Below are 25,000 nucleotides of genomic sequence, written 5' to 3'. Positions count from 1 at the left end.
ACACACACACACACACACGCACGCACAAACACACACACGCATGCACACACACGCATGCACACGCACGCACAAACACACACACACGCATGCACACACACACGCTTGCACACACACGCACAAACACACACACACACACCCACACACACACACGCACGCACACACACACACACACACGCATTCACACACACGCATGCACACACATGCACAAACACACAAACACACACACACACACACACACACACGCACGCACAAACACACACACGCATGCACACACACGCATGCACACGCACGCACAAACACACACACGCATGCACACACACGCACAAACACACAAACACACACACACGCACGCACACACACACACACACACGCATTCACACACACGCATGCACACACATGCACAAACACACAAACACACACACACACACACACACACACACACACACAGGTCTAAATAGAAGACCTCTTGGTAATGTCGTTTTATGTCAAAATAGAAGACATCTAGGTAAACAAAAACAGGGTTATATTTAGGGTTGCACATTAACCGTGTTAGGGTTAGGGTTGGAAATAGAAATAGCTTTGAAGTGGTTAGGGTAAGTGTAAGTTAGCAGGTGAATTTATTAGCAAATGTTAGCACCAATAATTAGCAAACAAAACTACAAAAACACCACCACTAACCTACCAATTCCTTCTTTATTTTGTATCACCTCTTTGATAATCATGTGTTATCATTTGATGAATAGGATTTTTCTGTTGGTATCTCTGACTATGAAAATTACGTCTTATAATATTATGAATCGGAACAGTGCTTGAACGTCAACAGTTGCAAGGTTAGCTTCTGATACAGGGGCGGATCACTGTGTGGGACCCTCTAAACAGGCACACCACCATGCTGTCTCTGTTCTTGGTGCACAGAACACAGGCCCCACGGTTCAACTCACATAAAAAATAAATAGGGAATTGAATGTGTAACGCGAGGTAAAGCATGTGTGCAGGAGTACGTATTTTTAATGTGAGAGGAACCCTTTGAAGTTCCCAACCATTTAGAAGGTTCTTACTGTTACAAATAATACATGAATTAATACATTTTTGACTAATGCAAATCCCCTTCCTCTGAACTGTTTATTATCCAATAAGTGCCTCCCTTTCAGACCGTGGGGACGAGGGGCAGGAGAGGGTATGTAGGAGTGGGAGAGGGCTATGTTTCCAGTCCCATGTCACTCACACTTTTACCTGTTGCTGTCCCAGACGTTAACCAGGGCAACATGAGCTCCCAGCCTGGGAACGGGCAGAGCCACCAGAACCACCAGCCGGACCATGCAGACGAACTGGTCAAGCAGACCATACCCATGCCCATACCGGACCTGGAGGTCCAGTACACCAAGGTGAGCAGGAGTAGGCATTATGTATCTTGATGTATAGTGTCTATGTAGTGCCTTTACCTCCATGTAGTGTCTATGCTGTCTCTACCTCTATATAGTGTCTATGGTGTCTCTACCTTTATGTGGTGTCTCTATCACGTATCGTATAGGTTAGAATAAATGTTTACTAGAATTCAGAAAAGAAGTAATGTAATGTGCACCTCATATCTGTCATGCAAAATCAGTTTGTCATTGAGTGAGGAGAGTTTGCGGTAATCTATTTCTCTGGTGTGTGTGTGTGTGTGTGTGTGTGTGTGTGTGTATGTGTGTGTGTGTGTGTGTGTGTCGCCATGGAGGGAAATGGGGGTCTGGTCTTTACAACATGTAGGAAAGCTTCTCAGCAACAGAGGAAGTCTGTTAAATGTTTACTGTTGCCTTATCAGGAAGTTTATTAACTTGCATAAGGGAGTTCTCTGGATTTATTAATCTATCTACCGTCTTTACTACATGCAGATGCTATCTAATCAAGTTCAAAGATTTAATTAAAAGGCGAATCATTCTTTTTAGTTTTTGTTTTCAATAAATGCAGCTCTGGTCTGGACGTGACTGTAAAACACGTCCTCCAGAGGATAAAAGGAAATGCATTGTTAAGGGTCTGTTCTTATAAACGGAAAGAGGGTGAGGTGAACGCCATGAGTCATTTTTCTGACTACAAGATGGTGCGTGTTCTGTGTATTGGCATTAGCCAATAGCCTTTAATACAAGGGGTGTGTTGGGTTGTGTGTAATGCTATTTTGCTGACGCTTTTATTCAAGGCGACTTATATTGCAGTGAGCATTGCGCCATGCTATGCCAACCGAGCCACAGAGGACCACTAGTGTGTGGGGCACAAACATTCATGTCTTTGTATGTTTTTGTGGGTGTTTCTTTATGTGTTCGGGCTCAGATATTCATCAATAACGAGTGGCATGAGTCATGCAGTGGACGGAAGATTGCAGTGCATAACCCCGCCACCGGGGACCTGCTTTGTGAGGTGGAGGAGGCGGACACTGTGAGTAACACTATCAGATCATCAATGTGTGTGTGTGTGTGTGTGTGTGTGTGTGTGTGTGTGTGTGTGTGTGTGTGTGTGCGTGTGTGTGTGTGTTTGCATGTGTGTGTGCGGGTGTGTGTGTCTTATATGTTTCTTTGGGCGTGTGTGTGTGTGTCTTACGTATGTTTTTTTGTGCCTGAGGAGTGTGTGTGTGTGTGTGTGTCCGCGTGTGTGTCTGACCAGTTTCCTTCTCACCCCTCAGGAGGATGTGAACAAGGCGGTCAGGAGCGCCAGAGCGGCCTTCCAGCTAGGATCTCCATGGCGATCTATGGACGCGTCGGACCGCGGTCAGCTGCTCTACAGGCTGGCTGACCTGGTGGAGAGAGACCGCCTCCGACTGGCTGTGAGGAACACACACACACACACTCACACTCACACACGTAAACACTCACACGAACACATAGACACACACGAACACATAGACACACACACACACACACACACACACACACACACACTCACACAAACACATAGACACACACTCACACACACACACACACACACTCACTCACACGAAGACATAGACACACACACACTCACATGAAGACATAGACACACACACACACACACACACACACGAACACATAGACACACACACACACACACACACACACACACACACACACTCACACAAACACATAGACACACACACACACACACACAAACACATAGACACACACGAACACACACACACACACACACGCATACACACACACACACACACACACAAACACATAGACACACACACACACTCACACAAACACATAGACACATGCACACAAACACACACACATACGTTATTTATGTGTTATTATGTGTGTTACACATCCCCAGACGTTGGAGGCACTGGACTCAGGGAAGATCTTCCTCATGGCGTACTTTGTGGATCTGATGGCCACCATTAAAACCCTGCGCTACTACGGCGGCTGGGCCGACAAGATCCATGGCAAAACCATCCCTGTTGGTGAGCAAATGAAGAAATACCTGTATATACCTGAGAGCCCAAACTCATGATTGATATGGGGGGAAAAAAACGAAGGACTATACTGTAAAACTATTGTGATTTATCACAAAACCCCTCTAAAAGGACCCTCTATATGTCTCTATTTTCAGATGGAGACTATTTCACCTACACACGACATGAGCCTATAGGGGTGTGTGGACAGCTCATCCCAGTGAGTAGAACAACTAGAGTGTGTGTGTGTGTGTGTGTGCATTTGTTTGTTCTTAGCTATTGTACAACCCAAGTTGTGTAACACAATCAGATAATCTTTTTTTTATAACAGTATTTTTTTTCAGAGTGGGGCAGTCCCACTCATATTTTTCATTTTATTGGATAGAGATAGTGAAGGTAGACAGGAAATTAAGGAGGAGAGGGCATGTCAGCAGGGCATGGGCCGGATTCGAACCCATGCCGACATGGGCATATGTGCACTGTAGACCGCGGTGCTAGACCACTGGACCACCCCAGGCCACCACAATCAGATAATCAATCAGTGTGTGCGTGTGTGTGTGCATGCATGCGTGTGAGCGTGCATGCATGCGTGTGCGTGCATTCTTAGCTATTGTATAACCCATATGTCCTCTCCCTATAGTGGAATTTTCCATTGATGATGTTTGCGTGGAAGATTGCTCCAGCTCTGAGTTGTGGAAACACTGTAGTCATCAAACCAGCTGAACAGACGCCTCTAACAGCCCTGCACATGGCCAAGCTCATCAAAGAGGTACACACACACAAGCTCGAGCACACACACACACACACACACACACACACACACACACACACACACACGAACGTACACACACACACACACACACACATGAATCCAAACCTCTGACACACTACACACTGTTACTGTGTCTACTCAACATGCTGTTTTCTCAACACTACCTGCCTAGATTACTTAGATTAGGTATTTTCTCTCTCCTTTACTCTCTCTCTCTCTCTCTCTCTCTCTCTCTCTCTCTCTCTCTCTCTCTCTCTCTCTCTCTCTCTCTCTCTCTCTCTCTCTCTCTCTCTCTCTCTGTGTCCAGGCTGGTTTTCCTCCAGGTGTGGTGAACGTGGTGCCAGGCTATGGTTCCACAGCTGGCAGTGCCATCGCTCACCACATGGACATAGACAAAATAGCGTTCACCGGATCAACCGCTGTAAGTGATCAGCCTTTAAACCCTGTTTTTACCCCCTGGTATCAGTGGGGTTGGTTGCTAGGTTACGGGGATGACATAGCAATAGTCTGAATTATTATTGCAATTAATATTGACTATATTATATATGCCATTTAGCTGAAGCGACTTATTATCCGAAGCGACTTACATTGCAGTGAGTGTATACATTTTTCAGCATATATGGTCCCAGCTGGGAATCGAACCCACAACCTAAGCGTTGTTAGCACCTCTACCAACAGAGCCACAGAGAACCATTATTATGTGTTAGACTAGGATGTTATTGATTATGATGCACTCCTTATCTCCTCCAGGTTGGGAAGCTCATCCAGAAGGCTGCAGGTGAGACGAACCTGAAGAGAGTCACACTGGAGCTCGGTGGCAAGAACCCCAACATAGTCTTTGCTGATTGTGACTGTGAGTACACACGATGCTATTTCATATTTACTGTGTGTGTAATATAATGTGAGTCTCTTTCTATGTTTGTTTTGCATGGCATGTGAGGGTATATCTATGCAGTATATTTGGTGTATTTATTTATGCGTGTGCCTCTGTGTGTATGTGTGTGTGTGCGTGTCTTTGTGAGTGAGCGGGTGTGCACGTGGGTGTGTCTCTGTGTGTGTGTGTGCGTGTGTGTGTGTGTGTGTGTGTGTGTGTGTGTGTGTGTGTGTGCGTGTGCGTGTGTGTGTTAACATGTGTATATCTTGTGTCTGGTAGTGGAGTATGCGGTGCAGCAGGCCCACAGCGGCCTGTTCTTCAACCAGGGCCAGTGCTGTCTGGCTGGCTCCAGGGTGTTCGTAGAGGAGCCCGTCTACCAGGAGTTCGTCCTGCGCAGTGTAGCGATGGCCCAGACCAAGGTCCTGGGCAACCCTCTCATAGCAGGAGTGGACCAGGGACCACAGGTACAGCACTGGACTAATACTGGAGATGTATGGTTTATCTGTTATTAATGTATATATATAAATGTGTATTATAATAATAATAATAATAATAATAATAATAATAATAATAATAATAATACATTAGACATATATAGCGCTTTTGTAGACACTCAAACACGCTTTACAAACTGAAAAGATTGAGTAGTAATAATAAAAAGAAACAAAAAATCAATAAAAGAAAGTATAGGAGTCTAATTAATTTGTAGATTACTAAATCTAAGTCTAAGTGTCTTTGTAGGACAATCTACTCTGTATACTGCAATTACACCTAGATTTCGGACGGAGAAGCGGCGAACAAGCAACGCAAGCGTCCTCTCTCAACCGGCATTTTTAAAAAAGTGATACACTGTATGTAAAAAATATATATGTAATATCAAAATGATATACTATAATACTATATTATCTATTTATGAATACATTATATATATATGTATTATTGTTTATCCACTGTATTCACATGTACAGACAAATAAACGCAAAAAAAACCTCAAAAACCCAAAAGTCAGACAGATTCACAGACAGAGATCTGCTGGGGCTGTTATGTGACAGAGCTGGTGATAGTGATGTGGATGGTCTGACAGAGCAGGTGATAGTGATGTGGATGGTGATCTGCTGTGTGACAGAGCTGGTGATAGTGATGTGGATGGTGTGTGACAGAGCAGGTGATAGTGATGTGGATGGTCTGACAGAGCAGGTGATAGTGATGTGGATGGTGTGTGACAGAGCAGGTGATAGTGATGTGGATGGTCTGACAGAGCAGGTGATAGTGATGTGGATGGTCTGACAGAGCAGGTGATAGTGATGTGGATGGTGTGTGACAGAGCAGGTGATAGTGATGTGGATGGTCTGACAGAGCAGGTGATAGTGATGTGGATGGTCTGACAGAGCTGGTGATAGTGATGTGGATGGTCTGACAGAGCTGGTGATAGTGATGTGGATGGTCTGACAGAGCTGGTGATAGTGATGTGGATGGTCTGACAGAGCTGGTGATAGTGATGTGGATGGTCTGACAGAGCTGGTGATAGTGATGTGGATGGTCTGACAGAGCTGGTGATAGTGATGTGGATGGTCTGACAGAGCTGTTGATAGTGATGTGGATGGTCTGACAGAGCTGGTGATAGTGATGTGGATGGTCTGACAGAGCTGGTGATAGTGATGTGGATGGTCTGACAGAGCTGGTGATAGTGATGTGGATGGTCTGACAGAGCTGGTGATAGTGATGTGGATGGTCTGACAGAGCTGGTGATAGTGGTGTGGATGGTCTGACAGAGCTGTTGATAGTGATGTGGATGGTGTGACAGAGCTGGTGATAGTGATGTGCTGTGTGTGCAGATTGACCAGAAGCAGTTTGATAAGATCCTGGAGCTGATCGAGAGCGGGAAGAGGGAGGGGGCCACGCTGGAGTGTGGGGGGGCAGCCTGGGGCCAGAGGGGCCTCTTCATCCAGCCTACCGTCTTCTCCAACGTCACGGACGACATGCGCATCGCCAAGGAGGAGGTAAACACACACACAGACACACACACACACACGCACACGCATGCGCACACACACACACACACACACACACACACACACACACACACACACACACACGCACACACACACACACACACACACACATGTATGCACACACCCACATAAACTAATGGTCATATTAATACCCCCATCTCTCTCTCTCTCTCTCTCTCTCTCTCTCTCTCTCTCTCTCTCTCTCTCTCTCTCTCTCTCTCTCTGTCAGATCTTTGGTCCGGTGCAGCAGATCATGTGTTTCCGTAGTGTTCAGGAGGTGATCCAGAGGGCCAACGCCACCCACTACGGTCTGGCAGCAGGAGTGTTCACCAACGACATTGACAAAGCCCTGACTGTCTCCTCTGCTCTACAGGCCGGCATGGTGTGGTAGGGACACCTCTACTCAATACATACTCAACACCTACTCAATACATACTCATCACATACTCAATACATACTCATCACATACTCAATACATACTCAATACATACTCAATACATACTCAATACATACTCAATACATACTCAATACATACTCAATACATACTCAATACATACTCAATACATACTCAATACATACTCAATATATACTCAATACATACTCAATATATACTCAATACATACTCAATACATACTCAATACATACTCAATATATACTCAATACATACTCAATACATACTCAATACATACTCAATACATACTCAATACATACTCATCACACACTGAATACATATTCAATACCTACTCAACACCTACTCAATACATACATACATACATACATACATACATACATACATACATACATACATACATACATACATACAGTACATCTGAGAATGTCAACCATTTACTTGGTTCATGAATGGATTTGCTCAATGCGTTACAACATAGTCGAGTTGTGTCAAGATAGTTATGATGACAGTGAGACGTTGACTACTCAATACGTCTTGTGTGTGTGTGTATGTACGTGCGTGCATGCATGCGTGCGTGCATAGTGCCTGTGTGTGTGTGTGTGTGTGTGTGTGGTCTTAGGCCAGGGCCAGACAAAATGAAGAAACTCAATTAACTAGATTTAATTGGCTTTGAGATTATTTGAATGACTAACTTCCGGTCCATTGACTTGCACTGGGTATTTGCATTTTAATTGTTTGTATTTACACACATACTGTGTTGGTATGTGTCCCAGGGTAAACTGCTACAACGCCATGAGTACTCAGTGTCCCTTCGGAGGCTTCAAGATGTCGGGGAACGGGAGAGAGCTGTGAGTCCTTACCTCCTTCACTGAATCCTTACCTCCTTCACTGAGTCCTTACCTCCTACACTGTCTTCTGTTCATTATTGGCCAGGGCCTGCATTCACAAAGCATCTCAGAGCAGGACAGCTGATCTAGGAGGGGGGTATTATATCAATGTCGCTAAAGGGAAATCTAGGCTTATTATGATAAGTCTTGTGAGATTTAACAAAAATAAGCCTGGATTTTCCTTAAGCAACATTGATGGAATACCCTCCTGTCCATTTAATCTTATTACAAATGCAAAACTGATCCTAGTCAGAGACGCTTTGTGACTATAGGCCCAGGACTCCTTTGAGAAAGAGGTTTTTAGACCTCAATTGAAATTCCTTGATGAATGTAGGGGTTTAATCAAATTAATTAATTGTGGTTGCTGTGTGTCTCTGTTTCAGGGGGGAGTACGCCCTCCAGGAGTACACAGAGGTAAAGGCTGTCACCATCAAAATCTCTCAGAAGAACTCCTAAGACTGACTGATGTCTGAAGTCTAAAGTCTGAAGAAAATACTTTATGGACTTGCTTGGAATTCTCATCAGTTACACAGAGACAAACAATATGGCTACAGTACATTTGAAATTCACATCAAATTGGTTGCAAAAAGCATTTAAACCATGTTATGTTACACTCTAGTGGAAGCTGGTGGAGGTAGACATCTGGAAGGGCTCATTGGAATGAGGAATGCCATCCCATTCCTCATTCCATTCCATGCATTACAATGAGCCTGTCCTCCGATTTCTCCCTCCACCAGCCTCCCCCTGTCTGAAATATCATTGTGTATCAACACTGAGACACATGAGGAGACTATTTACCATAACCATACATTATTAATGGCTGCATGCACATAAGGTCAACATTGTAATCGTATAAAGCAGTTGATTTGGCATCTCATCAGTAGAGGCAGTATGGTACAGGGTTGTACTGTATCTATGTTTCCTGTTGTCCACTGATCTATTTTGATTTGATTTTGTAGTGTACTGTATGTGATCCATCTGACCTGTCCAATGGTTTGAGGCCATGATCGATCGGTTGACTGTGTATGATATCATATAATTGTTGCTATTGTGAGTGTAGAGACAAAGTGAGTGTATTTCTGTACATTTGTGTGTGTGTGTGTGTGTGTGTGCGTGTGTGTGTGTGTGTGTGTGTGTGTGTGTGCGTGTGTGTGCTCATGCGTGTGCGTGCGTATGTGTGTGTGGGTGTGCGTGCGTGTGTGCGTTCGTGTGTGTAAATCTGCCCTAAGTAAACACAGGCGACAACATATTCTGATATCTGCTACAGATATTGTTAGACCTACAGTATTGTATCTTGAATTTTATTAGCCGTAATACAAAAAAAATCAAATACAAATTGACTATTTACACATGATTTCTGATTGAAATCGATACAGATATTTCCATGAGCACAATGTTAGATGTATAACCTGTAGGGCTCTTTGCTTCTAATATACATACCTATCAATGCAATAAACGTTCCATTATTTTGATCATCTATTTACAGTATGTCATGTTCTGTTCCCATGGTGAAGCAGTGAAGGCTGCTGGAGGCAGTAATGCATAGAATGGACATGTTTTTATACGATTCCATATGCCGTTCCATGCATTACAATGAGCCAGTCCTCAGATTATATATATATATTCTTTTTTCTTAGGACATTTCTGCTTTATTGGGATAGAGACAGTAGAGATTGACCGGAAGGATGGGTGAGAGCGGGGGATGACATGCAGGATATGTCGATGGCCGGAATCAAACCAGGGCCCTTGTGATGATATGGCATGCGCCTTAGTGTGCTACACCCGCTTACGTCACTTGGCCTCAGATTTCTACTTCCACCAGTTGTCGCCCCGCCGTGAGCTGCCCTGGTGTGACTGTGTAATAGATACTCCCTAAAGGCTTCACTGAGACCCTTTGTCCTCATTGGCCGCTCCCTCCTGACACGCATTCAGTCTTGGACGTGTGAGCGTGGACGTCCTAGCGCCTCGGGGGAGGCATGCCCCTCCCCCTGCCCCGCCCTGGCCCAGGACCAGGACCAGGGGGAGGTCCTCTGGGCTGTCCTGGTAGTGGTCCCCTCGGCCCAGGGGGGCGGGTCACAGGTCCCCGGGGGTTTGGTGCAGCCAATGAAACGTCTTTTTGCAGGCGAACGTCCTTGCTATTGGCTGCTCCTGGCTTCCCTGACACTTTGGGTGACTTTCTGGCCTTCTCACTCAGGTTGTCTGGGGAGGCAAGAAGAGAGACGCAGAGGAAGTCAGACAAAATGTATCCACAATAGACAAAGCTGTGTGTGTGTATGTGTGTGTGTGTGTGTGTGTGTGTGTGTGTGTGTGTGTAACCATACCAGGCGGGGGGTCCTCCTCCTCCACAGGAGGGGGTAAGAGGGACTTGTTGGGCAGCAGGTCTTCCAGGTCCTGCTGCACCTGGTTGGTGCTCGCCTTGTTGTTCCTGCGGTTCTTCTCCTCATCTCTGGCCTAAACACACACACACACACACACACGCACACGCGCACACACACACACACACACACACACACACACACACACACACACACACACACAGGCACACACACACACACACACACAGCTTTGTTATTATTGTGTTACTATCGTGGATACATTTTGTCTGATTTCTGACTTCCTCTTCTTGGCATTCTAATACGCCATAATATAATCTTCGTATTATCTGTATGTATACGCTAGGCTATACAACTAGGCCCCACTTTTTGGTGAAAGATAATGGTCTATAAAAACTGTCCCTACACAATACATGATACCCAATATTAGGGTAAGATCTACATAATGAACACTGACTGAGGTTCCGATATTTATAATGTTGACATTGATGACATTGATGGACGGGAGTAGTGTCACGGCTCACTGACCATCTGCATCTTCTTCTTCAGGTCCAGGTTGGCTTGTGCATAGTTCTTGGAGACTGCATTCAAGTAGTAGATGGCCAACCTGACACAGGACAAAATGTTTTAGTGTGTGTGAGGGTGTCTGTGTGTATATATGTGTGTGTGTGTGTGTGTGTGTGTGTGTGTGTGTGTGTGTGTGTGTGGGTGTGTGTATGTGTGTGTGTGAGTACTTACACCATCAGCAGCACTGCTGGTAAGATGAGTCCAGGATTCGTTGCGTAGGTGAAGATATTCCCAATGAATGCTGGCAGGTCTCTATCTAATGTCTCAATGATGACGTCATACATTTTCTCCCTTCCACTGATAGACAAGAGAAAAGGCATTAGGTGTGTGTGTGAGTGTGTTTGCATGTGTGTGTGTGTGTTTGCATGTGTGTGTGCGTGTGTGTGTGTGTGTGTGTGTGTCCCACACTTACCTGAAGGGCCCACAGTCGAAGGAGGGGGACAGGGTCATGATGGTATAGACCACAGGCAACAGGCTGAGGAAGAGGACTAGGAGGAGCATGCCCATGTAGAAGTTGTTGGACTTGGAGGCCTTGAAGACCCTCTCGTGGGGCACGTTGCAGCTCATCACTGCCCAGCACTGGAAGTACATGGAGGAGAGGAGACGGAGGACGTTCAACCCCACCAGACCCGGGGCGTAGAACGCACCCATCCTGAAATGGCACACGTAACAGCTCTTTACTTGGGATATGCATGCACTGTGTCAATGCGTATGTGTGTCTGTGTGTGTGTGTGTGTGTGTGTGTGTGTGTGTGTGTGTGTGTGTCTGTATATACTGTACATATTCACTTACCAAATCATTCCTTGATTGAAGATCAACCCAAGCACATTCCCGCTGATGTCAAACTCTCCATAAGAAGGCTAGAATCACATACACGATACAAATATCAAACTGATTTCATCAAATTACAAGGGGCGCAAGCATTACATTACATTACATTTTGGCATTTAAGCAGATTCATTTATCCAAAGCAACTTACAACAAACACATTGGTCTAAGTAAGTGAATCATCTATCTGTCATAGCAAGAAAAGGTCATCTATGTGAGGGCTAGGGGCCATTGGAAGTCATAATTCTAGAAGATGGAAGAATTAAGATTTAAAAATAAATAAATATATATACAAGCTCTCTCTCTCTCTCTTCTCCCTCCCTCCCTCCCTCTCTCTCTCTCTCTCTCTCTCTCTCTCTCTCTCTCCCTTTCTTCTCCCTCCCTCTGTAATTAACTTCTCGGTGCAGTGTCCTGTGTCTCCGTGAATGTGAAGGATCGCCTGTCTTGCCAGATGTCACTGTGTGGTATCAGGTTCTCATGAATAACCATACACACAATGTAAACAATGTTGATACTGAGCGTGAGAGAGGAAAACATGATGCCTGCCCACACACACACATGCTCTTGAATAAAATAAGTAAAAAAATTATAAAGTAAATTAATACACACGCACACACACACACACACACAAACACACACACACACACACACACACACAGACACACACAGCAGAATGTAATCATCCTCTCAGCGATGGTTGTGTAACACACTCACAAATCCGGCCTCCAGGTCCCAGCACCAGCAGTAGTTTAAGAAACGTACGATGACGGCTCTCAGGAAGTCACCGATCAGAATGGTCAGGTACGACACCTGGATGTCTGAGACCGTCAGCTTCACAAACTCCTGGAGAGAGAAGAGAAACAGAACACGCATGAGACCTACACCTACAGCTGGAGACAGTCACTATAGACCTGCACCTACAGCTGGAGACAGTCACTATAGACCTGCACCTACAGCTGGAGACAGTGGAACTATAGACAGAGTACTAAGTACTAGACAACGAAAATATGATATAATATATTATAAAATATGAACTATTAAATATACAAATAGTAATAATACGTATAGGCCTACAGCATATTACTATATACACCACCTGAATGAATGAGAAGGTGTACAGGTGTTCCTAATAAAGTGTTCAGTGTGTATATATATATATATATATATATAGAGAGAGAGAGAGAGGCGGGGAGAGAGAGAGAGAGAGAGAGAGAGAGAGAGAGAGAGAGAGAGAGAGAGAGAGAGAGAGAGAGAGAGAGAGAGAGAGGGAGAGAGAGAGAGTTTTGTATATGTTACGGTACATGTGGGAATAAGGTACATGTGGGAAAACTAGGGTTAGGGTTAGGTGCTACGGTGCTAGGGTTAAGGTTAGGGTTAGGGTTAGGGGTAGGGGTAGGGTTAGGGTTAGGATTACGGTTACGGTTTGGGTTAGACATGCCAGCATGTACCAAGTCAACGTAGCACCTAACCCTAACCCTAGTTTTCCCACATGTACCGTATTCCCACATGTACCGTAACATATATATATAGATATTTTATGTATATCTAACAATGCCAACGGCGGTCTCCCAGCAGGGCCCTCTGATGACGTCAGCAGGTTGGATGTTGGGCGGGGGGATGTCTGTGGTGTTGTAGAAGGAGCTGTAGTTGGCGTAGTACTCATTCAGCTCCCAGACGGTGGCGTTCCTGATTGCCTTCTCGCTCTCTAGCTGGGAATGGAAACAGGTACAACACACACACATACATACACACACACACACACACATGTACACACAGACACACACAGGCACACACACACACATACACGTACACACAGACACACACACACATACACGTACACACACACATACACGTACACACAGACACACACAGGCACGCACACACACACACACACACACACACACACACACACACACACATAAATAAGTACATAAATGTATTGCATAGATACACGTCATACAAACACAAACATACACATCCATGCACACATAGATTCACCAACCGTGCTGTACCTTCTCGTTGACCTCATCGAACAGAGCGAACAGGAGGGTGTAGAGGTTTCCCAGGAAGAGGGCAAAGATGCGTCCCAACTGCCACTTGAGGGCGATACGGGGGTGATACTCCTCCATTCCAGCGATGGTCTCGAACAGCGGCGGGCACGCCAACCCCAGCAGTGACATCACAAACTCAACCTGGAAGAGGACGACGCACGTCAGACACGGACCGGTGGAGAAAATAGAACTTTTAAAAAACAAAACAAAAAACAAAACATCACAGCCTACCTCTGAAGAAACTAGTGACGTTTTAATTTCTCGAACGGACTGAATTCTGAATAGAGAGGCCTTATTGTGAATCCTAGAGCTTTGCTGAAGACGAACTCCAAACGCCAAATAGATCAAATTCACTCACAATGTCCCTCCTGAAACATCCCCACTCTTGGGACATCATTCCGACCTTGATCCAATTCCGAATTGGAGATTCCGTAGCGTACCTAGGAGCTACGCTACGGAATCTCCAGTATGAAGAGAACCAGGTATCTCCGGGTTGAACGACATACTGTACCCAGTACTATAAGTTGTCAAAGAAAATCAGGGGGGATGGTAGATTTTATCATATGGGGACAATTTTAGCATCCCCACAGCGTCAGTGACTAAATGTTGTAATAGCAGTAATACCACGTTCATTGATAAAATGACATAAGGGATGGAAAGGGGGGATGGCAGTTTTAGAAGGGGGATGATTTTGACTGTTTTTATTTCAGGGGGGGATGCCATCCCCCCCTCATCCCCCCTCTACTCGAGTGCTGCTGACTGTACCTCATTCTTCTCAAACCAGGAGAGTTCTTCTTTGTTGGCGAAGTCCTGCGAGCGCTTGACCACAAAGTAGATGAGGAAGCCGCTGCCTCCCAGGCTACAGAGGATGAGGAGGTTGGCTAGGACCCTCAGGAACCTGCGCAGGTGGATGTTCTCATCCTTCTGGTTCTCCTGCTCATCCACTATGGACTCCTACAGGAAACAGGCGAGCGCCATTCAGAGAGAAACACAACACACGTCATACACACTACACACAACCACTAGAGGCTGTTGTGTCTGAGGTAGATGATGCAATCGGAGGATGTGCTCGTTGTAATGAGATTTCAAAATCACACGTGTTTGATACCATTCTTCATTTCGTTCAATGCATTATAATGAGAGCGTCCTCCGATTTCTACCTCCGCCAGCTTCCCCTGATACACACTATCCTATCCGCACTGTTTCAGTGTGTGATGTAGGGCGGCTGTGGCTCAGCAGGTTGAGCCGGTGTCTAATGAACGCAAGGTCGGCGGTTCGATCCCCGGCTCCTCTTATCCACGTGTGGAAGTGTCCTTGGGCAAGACGCTGAACCCCAAATTGCTCCCAATGAATGGGCATGGTAGCTTGCCATCACTGGTGTGTGAATGTGTGTGTGAATGGGTGAATGAGAGGCCGCTGTAAAGCACTTTGGATAAAGGCGCTATATAAGTGCAGTCCATGTCTCAGGGGTTGTGTGGTGGGACAGCAAACAGAGAATAGGTCGCAATTTCTCCAGCCAATAGCAACGTTTATGTATGGTTGGTGTGCTCACCTTAAAGCTGGTGGTGATGGAGGCAAACTTGTTGTCGGCTGTCTCAGGGTTGCCTATGAGGTAATCCCAGCTGGTGAACACCTTCCAGGCGAAGGTGAACTCCGACTCATCCCCCCCATCACCACCCTCATTAGAGTTACGGGCCATCCTGGGAGGAGAGAGGACGGGGGTGGGGGGGTGGACACAGAAAAGGTACATTATATGGGAGTGGAGAGAAGCATAGGAAATGTGTGCGTGGTGTGTGTGTGTGTGTGTGTGTGTGTGTGTGTGTGCGTGTGTGTGTGTGTGTGTGTGTGTGTGTGTGTGTCTGTGTGTGTGTGTGTGTGTGTGTGTGTGTGTGTGCATGTCTGTGTAAGAGTGTGTGTGCGTCTGTGTGTGTGTGTGTGTGTGTGTGTGTCTGTGTGTGCATGTCTATGTAGGTGTGTGTGTGTGTGTGTGCGTGCGTGCGTCTGGGTGTGTAACCTACGTTCTAATGACCACCATCAGGCTGTATCCGAAGATCCCGACGCCCACCAGCAGGTAGGACAGAGGCAGTCTGAACTGGAGGAGGCCGATGGTCCGCTCGTCGTTATAGAAACCGTAGAAGAGGATAGAGTACTGGCAGTAACCCTGACAACAAGACACAAACAATCACGTTTATATGAACAATGAACACTATCAATCCCAACTAAAGGTCATGAAAAATAAAACAGATAGTGAAACAATGGCATGTGGTCGAACAGTTGTTTGATATGCGTCTATCGGTCGTGGATGCTTGATATAGGCCTACTCTAGATCAATTCCAGTGGAGGCTGGTGGAGGTAGACATCGGAGGATGGGCTCATTCTAATGGATGGAATAGAATGAGGAATTATATTAAACACGTGTGGTCTACACACCATTCCTAACTCCATTCTATGTGTTACAATGAGCCCTTCCTCTGATCTCTGCCCCCCATCAGCCTCCCCTGGTCCATTTAGACTAGATGTGGCATCTCAGGATTTAGCATGGTGAACGGAAACGTGCCAGACTGAGATCCTCACACCAAATTCGAAGAGGACAGAAAAGTCCATGGCACTGTCCTGTTCCGCTCTGGGAACGGTCTTCCTGGGGATGGAGCCGTACGGAAGACCCATCATCACCTAGATAGAGAGAGAGAGAGAGAGAGAGAGAGAGAGAGAGAGAGAGAGAGAGAGAGAGAGAGAGAGAGAGAGAGAGAGAGAGAGAGAGAGAGAGAGAGAGAGAGACAGAGAGAGAGAGAGAGATATCAACAGATTAATCCATATTCATTGAGTGCTCTAACACATCTCCACAATCGTAGGTTATTTATGCTGTTGTTATATATATAAGACAAGTGAAAGCCACTCACCTCAGGGAGGACCACCAGACCGAACATAAACCCAAACAGGACCAGATTGAGACCATACATCCACCGCAGGAAGATAAAGTAGGAAGCTACGGAAGACCCAAAGTGACCTGAGGGGTGAAACGTCACACTCACAGTTATCACTGAAAATGAATGAATGAATGAATGAATGAATGAATGAATGAAGGAAATGTAGCTGTAGTAGCATGTAGACGGGTGTGTACGACGCTACCCACTCTCAACTTCTTTTATCTTTCTCTCCCAGGGAATACAGGCCGTTTTGAAATTGTCAAAATCTCGGTTGAACTTGATCAGTTTCTGGAAAATAGCAATGTAAAAAAGAAGTACGAAAAAGTACGTAAAAAAACTTTTTTTTAGGAATGCCTCCTCATACAATGTCACACGATCTTATTAAAGTGTGTGCTACCTACACAGCTCACGGTCATGTATTACCTTGGTCATCATGATTTTGTATGCGTAGAGCTTCCTCCCTTTGCCTTTCCCCAACGCTCCCTCAAACTTCTCCACAAACTCCTGAGCTTCCCTGAAAGTCCCAGTAAGTAAGTAAGTAAGTAAGTAAGTAAGTAAGTAAGTAAGTAAAGCTTTATTTATATAGCACCTTTCATACAAGAAATGCAGCTCAAAGTGCTTTACAACAGGAATAAGAACATAAAGTGAATAAAAAACATATATAAAAACATATACATGAATGAATATAAAAGCAGGGGAAAACAAGGTAAAGATCTAACTTTCCATATCCCTTTCATCTCCCTACCTTACACAGTCTTTCTGTACTTCCCACTGGCTTTCCACCAGCACCACAAACATCCGTTTTTGGAAAAGGTCTGTCTCAGTCTCTGTGTACGTTCTCAGTCTCTGCTACGTTCTCAGTCTCTGTGTACGTTCTCAGTCTCTGTGTACATTCTCAGTCTCTGTGTACGTTCTCAGTCTCTGTATACGTTCTCAGTCTCTGTATACATTCTCAGTCTCTGTATACGTTCTCAGTCTCTGTGTACGTTCTCAGTCTCTGTGTACATTCTCAGTCTCTGTATACGTTCTCAGTCTCTGTATACGTTCTCAGTCTCTGTATATGTTCTCAGTCTCTGTGTACGTTCTCAGTCTCTGTGTACGTTCTCAGTCTCTGTGTACATTCTCAGTCTCTGTATACGTTCTCAGTCTCTGTATACGTTCTCAGTCTCTGTGTACGTTCTCAGTCTCTGTGTACGTTCTCAGTCTCTGTGTACGTTCTCAGTCTCTGTATACGTTCTCAGTCTCTGTGTACGTTCTCAGTCTCTGTGTACGATCTCAGTCTCTGTGTACGTTCCCAGTCTCTGTGTACGTTCTCAGTCTCTGTGTACGTTCCCAGTCTCTGTGTACGTTCTCAGTCTCTGTGTACGTTCTCAGTCTCTGCTAGACCTTGCACCAAAAATCCAACTACTCAGTCAGTATCAACATTACAGTTTCTTTCTTTTGCACACCTCTTTCAACTAGTCAGTCTGTGTACGTGAATATAAGAGCAGGGGAAAACAGTAAAAAGAAAAGGTAAAGAAAATACAAGAAAAACAAAAGGGCTAGTCCGTGAGAAAAGGATGAGCCATCAATCAATGAAACATGAAACTCATCAGTGGATCACTGGCTTTGACCACCAATTAGACTGATGATTTAATTAAGGAAATTCAAGGAGACATCCATCATTTTGATGGAATACCTGTCGATGGCAAGACAGGCTTGATAAGCAGCAGCCAGTAACCACTACATGCATTAAACAGTGTTGAGCTCATAAAAAAGTCAAGGTGTCTCAACTATCTTGATGCCCTTTACCCATGCTTACACTCACCTGTATATGTGTTTCCTCCACACTGCCAGCTCATGACACTGACACAAGTAGTGTTATAGTAGTAGTGAATAGAGTAGTGTTATAGTAGTAGTGAATAGAGTAGTGTTTCTACAATAGGCTAGGCTAGGGGATTTTACTATAGCGTGGACTTATTCCTTTTAATAGATGAGTTCAGATCTATTGAACCAAATCTCTTGTTGATTTTGATTTAAATGGTATGTTGTGAAAGGGTACAGACCCTCTTTTTGTGAATTTGCTTTGGTTTTGAGAAGACACCAGCGATACCCTCAGCATGCTACAATGGAATTTACAGTGGGGGAAATAAGTATTTCACCCCCTGCTGATTTTGTGAGTTTACCCCCTTACAAAGGAATGAACATGGTAGGTTCATTGAACAGTGAGAGACAGAATATATATTTTTAAAATCCCTGAAAATCACATGAATTTTGAATTATTTCCCCCTGGGAAAACATGACTCAATACTTAGGTCAGCTGACCAACTGCTGCTGGAAGGTCCCTAGGACCAGACTCAAAACAAGAAGGGATAGAGCCTTCTCTAAAGCAGCCCCTAGGCTCTGGAATAGCCTCCCCCTCCACATCAGATCCACCCAGAGCATTGAGGCTTTTAAAAAATTTGCTAAAACACATCTTTTCTCCCTGGCCTTTGACCTGAGGTGAACCTGCCTCCCGACACTGCACTCTTTGCACTTTTATTTCTGCAACGAATTGTTTTTAGTGTATTTTATCTGTTGTTTTCTCTTTTACTAGTGTTTTATCTGTTAAGCACTTTGGGCGGCTGTTTGTCATTGTAAAATTGTGCTATATAAATAAACATTACTTACTTACTTACTTGGTGGAGAAACCCTTGTTGGCAAGCACAGTGGTCAGATGTTTCTTGTAGTTAGTCACCAAGTTTGCGTAGATCCCAGGAGGGATTTTGGCCCACTCCTCTTTGCAGATCCTCTCCAAATCCTTAAGGTTTGGAGGTTGTCGCTTGGCAACTCGAAGCTTCAGCACAGATTTTCCATGGGATTAAGGTCCGGAGACTGACTAGGCCACTCCATGACCTTAATGTGCTTCTTCTTGAGGCACCTCTTTGTTGCCTTAGCCGTATGTTTTGGGTCATTGTCATGATGGATCCATGCCATTCATGACCCATTTTCAGTGTCCTGGCTGAGGGAATGGTAAGTGGTAAATGGACTGCACTTATATAGCACCTTTTTTGCTGCTCCAAAGCTGCTCCAAAGCGCTTTACAACGGTTTTATTCACACACACATTCACACACCAATGGTGGCAAGCTGCCATGCAATGCGCTGGGGGTTCAGTGTCTTGCCCAAGGACACTTCGACATGTGGCCAGCCGGGGCTCGAACCGCTGATCTGCCAACCTTGCGATCATTAGATGGCAGCTCTACCTCCTGCGCCACAGCCGCCCCGAAAGGGACGGAAGGAGGTTCTCACCCAGGATATCACACTACATGGCCCCGTTCATCCTCCCCTCGATGCAGTGACGTCGTCCTCCAAACACGGCGAGTGACCACAGCACTTTCTCCCAAGCCTCCTCTGAATCATCCAGGTGCTCATTGGCAAACTTCAGACGGGCCTGTACGGGCAGGGGGACCTTGCGGGCGCTACAGGATTTCAATCCATGACGGCATAGTGTGTTACCAATGATCATCTTGGTCCCAGCTGCCTTGAGATCATTAACAAGCTCCTCCTGTGTAGTTCTGGGTTGATCCCTCACCTTTCTCATGATCAACGTCACCCCACGAGGTGAGATCTTGCATGGAGCCCCAGACCGAGGGAGATTGATGGGCCAAGATGCTTGCCAATGGTCTTGTAGCCCATTCCAGTCTTGTGCAGGTCTACAATCTTGTCCCTGATGTCCCTTTTTTCCCATTTTGGAATAATTGCAGTAACAGTATTCTCCTTCTCACCAAGATGCTTGCCAATGGTCTTGTAGCCCATTCCAGTCTTGTGCAGGTCTACAATCTTGTCCCTGATGTCTCTGATACGTGTTTTTTTTCCATGTTTGAATAATTGCAGTAACAGTATTCTCCTTCTCACCAAGATGCTTGCCAATGGTCTTGTAGCCCATTCCAGTCTTGTGCAGGTCTACAATCTTGTCCCTGATGTCCTTAAACAACTCTTTGGTCTTGCCCATGGTGGAGAGGTTGGAATCTGATTGATTGATTGATTCTGTGGACAGGTGTCTTTTATACAGGTAACAAGTTGAGATAAGGAGTACTTTCTTAAAGTGAGAGGACTAATCTCTTGCTGGTTGGTAGGCGGTGAAAAAAACAAATATTTTTAAAAAGTTCATATAATGTGATTTCCTGGGATTTTTTTTATATTCTGTCTCTCACTGTTAAAATGAACCTACCATTAAAATAATAGACTGTTCATTTCATTGTAAGGGGGTAAACTCACAAAATCAGCAAGGGGTGAAATACTTATTTTCCCCACTGTATGAGGGCAATCGTGCAACCATGAACAAAGTCGAAATACAAAATGTTGTAAATGTTGTACATAATAAGACATTGTGCTGAAGCTCTTCAGTTTCGACAGATTGTCAACTGTTCAACTGTTAAACCCCCCTGAAGGTAGCTCCGAGGCATAACACAGAGCTAAGGTTAAAGGTCAATCTACTTTAGGAGACCTACTTTCGGTCTCCATAAGGTAGTTCATAGCTTGTAGGGTACAAGGCACTCAAAAAAGGCAGACATCAAACAGGCAAGACAGAGGCGAAGGCCAAACCCAGCTTTAATCATTCAAATCAACACGATGACATCACATGTTGTACATGAGTGATGATAGAGAGATAGCAGGTGGCGGTGTGTAAAAGCAGCATAGACACATCAAAACACAACACGCAAGAGCAAGCCTTAAAGTCAATAAGCATGAGACAATTCGGCATAAAACAATGCATCAAAGAGGTGTGATGCAATTGGAGGCAGTGGGAGGCATTGGGAGGCAGTGAGAGGCTGTGGGAGGCAGTGAGAGGCAGTGAGAAGCAGTGGGAGGCAGTGAGAGGCAGAGGGAGGCAGTGGGAGGCAGAGGGAGGCAGTGAGAGGCAGTGGGAGGCAGTGAGAGGCAGTGAGAGGCAGTGGGAGGTAGTGGGAGGCAGAGGGAGGCAGTGGGAGGCAGTGAGAGGCAGTGAGAGGCAGTGGGAGGCAGAGGGAGGCAGTGGAGGCAGTCAGAGGCAGTGAGAGGCAGTGAGAGGCAGTGGGAGGCAGTGAGAGGCAGTGGGAGGCAGTGAGAGGCAGTGAGAGGCAGTGAGAGGCAGTGAGAGGCAGTGAGAGGCAGTGGGAGGCAATGAGAGGCAGTGGGAGGCAGTGGGAGGCAGTGAGAGGCAGAGGGAGGCAGTGGGAGGCAGTGAGAGGCAGTGAGAGGCAGTGGGAGGCAGTGAGAGGCAGTGAGAGGTAGTGAGAGGCAGTGAGAGGCAGTGAGAGGCAGTGAGAGGCAGTGGGAGGCAGTGAGAGGCAGTGAGAGGCAGTGAGAGGCAGAGGGAGGCAGAGGGAGGCAGTGAGAGGCAGTGAGAGGCAGAGGGAGGCAGTGGGAGGCAGTGGGAGGCAGTGGGAGGCAGTGAGAGGCAGAGGGAGGCAGAGGGAGGCAGTGAGAGGCAGTGAGAGGCAGTGAGAGGCAGTGAGAGGCAGTGGGAGGCAGTGGGAGGGAGTGAGAGGCAGTGGGAGGCAGAGGGAGGCAGTGAGAGGCAGTGAGAGGCAGTGGGAGGCAGTGAGAGGCAGTGAGAGGCAGTGAGAGGCAGTGGGAGGCAGTGAGAGGCAGTGGGAGGCAGTGAGAGGCAGTGAGAGGCAGTGAGAGGCAGAGGGAGGCAGTGAGAGGCAGAGGGAGGCAGTGAGAGGCAGTGAGAGGCAGTGAGAGGCAGTGAGAGGCAGAGGGAGGCAGTGAGAGGCAGTGGGAGGCAGTGAGAGGCAGTGGGAGGCAGTGAGAGGCAGTGGGAGGCAGTGAGAGGCAGTGAGAGGCAGTGAGAGGCAGTGGGAGGCAGTGGGAGGCAGTGAGAGGCAGTGGGAGGCAGAGGGAGGCAGTGAGAGGCAGAGGGAGGCAGTGAGAGGCAGTGAGAGGCAGAGAGAGGCAGTGAGAGGCAGTGAGAGGCAGTGGGAGGCAGTGAGAGGCAGAGGGAGGCAGTGAGAGGCAGAGGGAGGCAGTGAGAGGCAGTGAGAGGCAGAGGGAGGCAGTGGGAGGTAGTGAGAGGCAGTGAGAGGCAGTGAGAGGCAGTGAGAGGCAGTGGGAGGCAGTGAGAGGCAGAGGGAGGCAGTGAGAGGCAGTGGGAGGCAGTGGGAGGCAGTGAGAGGCAGTGAGAGGCAGTGAGAGGCAGAGGGAGGCAGTGGGAGGCAGTGAGAGGCAATGGGAGGCAGTGAGAGGCAGTGAGAGGCAGAGGGAGGCAGTGGGAGGCAGTGGGAGGCAGTGAGAGGCAGTGAGAGGCAGAGGGAGGCAGTGGGAGGCAGTGGGAGGCAGTGAGAGGCAGTGAGAGGCAGTGAGAGGCAGTGAGAGGCAGTGGGAGGCAGTGAGAGGCAGTGAGAGGCAGTGAGAGGCAGTGAGAGGCAGTGAGAGGCAGTGAGAGTCAGTGGGAGGCAGAGGGAGGCAGTGAGAGGCAGTGAGAGGCAGTGAGAGGCAGTGAGAGTCAGTGGGAGGCAGTGGGAGGCAGTGAGAGGCAGAGGGAGGCAGAGGGAGGCAGTTGGAGGCAGTGGGAGGCAGTGGGAGGCAGAGGGAGGCAGAGGGAGGCAGTTGGAGGCAGTGAGAGGCAGTGAGAGGCAGAGGGAGGCAGTGGGAGGCAGAGGGAGGCAGAGGGAGGCAGTGAGAGGCAGTGGGAGGCAGTGAGAGGCAGTGAGAGGCAGTGGGAGGCAGAGGGAGGCAGTGAGAGGTAGTGGGAGGCAGTGGGAGGCAGTGAGAGGTAGTGGGAGGCAGTGGGAGGCAGTGAGAGGCAGTGAGAGGTAGTGAGAGGCAGTGAGAGGCAGTGAGAGGCAGTGAGAGGTAGTGAGAGGCAGTGAGAGGCAGAGGGAGGCAGTGAGAGGTAGTGGGAGGCAGTGGGAGGCAGTGAGAGGTAGTGGGAGGCAGTGGGAGGCAGAGGGAGGCAGTGAGAGGCAGTGGGAGGCAGTGAGAGGCAGTGAGAGGCAGTGAGAGGCAGTGAGAGGCAGAGGGAGGCAGTGAGAGGCAGTGAGAGGTAGTGAGAGGCAGTGAGAGGCAGAGAGAGGCAGTGAGAGGCAGTGGGAGGCAGAGGGAGGTAGTGGGAGGCAGAGGGAGGCAGTGGCAGCCAGTCAGAGGCAGTGGGAGGCCCTGTTTTACTTGAGGTGATGGAGCCTCCTCTTCATGCGCCAAGGCTTGTTCCTCAAAGTGGCTATCAGCTTCTTCTTCTCCTCCACCTCCTCCTTCAACTTTGCAATCTCTCCCTCCGACAGGTCAGAGTCATCGTCATCCTCCTCTCCCTCAGAAGAGGAGCTGCCAGGGGAAAGAGCAGGTGACAGGGGTCACCAGGGGTCACCAGGGGTCACCCGAGGTCACCAGAGGTCACCAGGGGTCACCAGAGGTCACCAGGACAAAACAAGGTTGACCACATAGGACAACCATTGGTCTACCAGTGACCAGAGTCCTAGTTCTGGTCAGAATGTCTTCGGTGTATGTGTGCAGAGTAGCCAGGGGCTTTAGTGTGGCCACTGACACAATTACGGGATGGTTTTGGAGGTCATCCTTTATAGGCTTAACAACAATGTGTTAGAAGATGGAAGATATGAGACTGGAAGATCAATAGAGAAGACAAAAAGAGAGCTGAGATGGAAAGAGATGGAGCAAGATAGAGGGGAAGAGAGATAGAGAGGGAGAGAGACAGAGGAGGAGTGAGATAGAGGAGGCGAGAGAGAGAGAGGAGGAGAGAGATAGAGGAGGAGAGAGATAGAGGGGGAGAGAGACAGGATAGATGGATGGCAAACCACAAACACATAGAACAGGTCCAGTAGGGTTGTCCCCCAGTAGATGTAACCCTGGGAGTCTGAGGCACTATACCCTAATCCTACTGCAGTATAGAACACCTGAGCTCAGACCTTGGATGCTAAACTACAACATTTCGTTGTATAGTACTTGTACTCTGCGATGACAATAAAGTTGA

The 25,000-nt window shown here is 46.9% G+C and overlaps 2 protein-coding genes across 2 annotated transcripts in view; one reads left to right on the top strand and one right to left on the bottom strand.

Annotated features, from left to right (window-relative positions):
• Positions 1-8,822, top strand: part of LOC308158642 (aldehyde dehydrogenase 1A1-like) — a gene marked incomplete at both ends in the record, with an annotated part of 10,184 nt that extends 1,362 nt beyond the window's left edge. The window contains 13 exons of the mRNA XM_080532322.1: positions 1,249-1,385; positions 2,308-2,412; positions 2,657-2,797; positions 3,289-3,418; positions 3,568-3,629; positions 4,050-4,178; positions 4,489-4,602; positions 4,932-5,034; positions 5,335-5,519; positions 6,891-7,055; positions 7,297-7,454; positions 8,253-8,327; positions 8,750-8,822. Of these exons, the coding sequence (XP_080388448.1) occupies positions 1,249-1,385; positions 2,308-2,412; positions 2,657-2,797; positions 3,289-3,418; positions 3,568-3,629; positions 4,050-4,178; positions 4,489-4,602; positions 4,932-5,034; positions 5,335-5,519; positions 6,891-7,055; positions 7,297-7,454; positions 8,253-8,327; positions 8,750-8,822 (1,577 nt within the window). The remainder of the gene's footprint in view (positions 1-1,248; positions 1,386-2,307; positions 2,413-2,656; positions 2,798-3,288; positions 3,419-3,567; positions 3,630-4,049; positions 4,179-4,488; positions 4,603-4,931; positions 5,035-5,334; positions 5,520-6,890; positions 7,056-7,296; positions 7,455-8,252; positions 8,328-8,749) is intronic.
• A 1,501-nt stretch (positions 8,823-10,323) lies between these two features.
• Positions 10,324-25,000, bottom strand: part of tmc2b (transmembrane channel-like 2b) — a gene marked incomplete at both ends in the record, with an annotated part of 17,399 nt that continues 2,722 nt past the window's right edge. The window contains 17 exons of the mRNA XM_080531321.1: positions 10,324-10,565; positions 10,688-10,817; positions 11,228-11,306; positions 11,438-11,563; positions 11,679-11,918; positions 12,059-12,126; positions 12,809-12,937; positions 13,645-13,803; positions 14,107-14,286; positions 14,911-15,099; positions 15,698-15,845; positions 16,164-16,306; positions 16,720-16,818; positions 17,046-17,152; positions 17,279-17,360; positions 17,496-17,586; positions 24,184-24,336. Of these exons, the coding sequence (XP_080387447.1) occupies positions 10,324-10,565; positions 10,688-10,817; positions 11,228-11,306; positions 11,438-11,563; positions 11,679-11,918; positions 12,059-12,126; positions 12,809-12,937; positions 13,645-13,803; positions 14,107-14,286; positions 14,911-15,099; positions 15,698-15,845; positions 16,164-16,306; positions 16,720-16,818; positions 17,046-17,152; positions 17,279-17,360; positions 17,496-17,586; positions 24,184-24,336 (2,365 nt within the window). The remainder of the gene's footprint in view (positions 10,566-10,687; positions 10,818-11,227; positions 11,307-11,437; positions 11,564-11,678; positions 11,919-12,058; positions 12,127-12,808; positions 12,938-13,644; positions 13,804-14,106; positions 14,287-14,910; positions 15,100-15,697; positions 15,846-16,163; positions 16,307-16,719; positions 16,819-17,045; positions 17,153-17,278; positions 17,361-17,495; positions 17,587-24,183; positions 24,337-25,000) is intronic.

The sequence above is a fragment of the Nansenia antarctica genome (assembly GCF_963989245.1).
Source record: "Nansenia antarctica genome assembly, chromosome: 5".
Lineage (NCBI taxonomy): Eukaryota > Metazoa > Chordata > Actinopteri > Argentiniformes > Microstomatidae > Nansenia > Nansenia antarctica.
The sequence above is the reverse complement of the archived record's forward strand: the minus strand, read 5'-3'. Positions and strand labels throughout refer to the sequence as shown.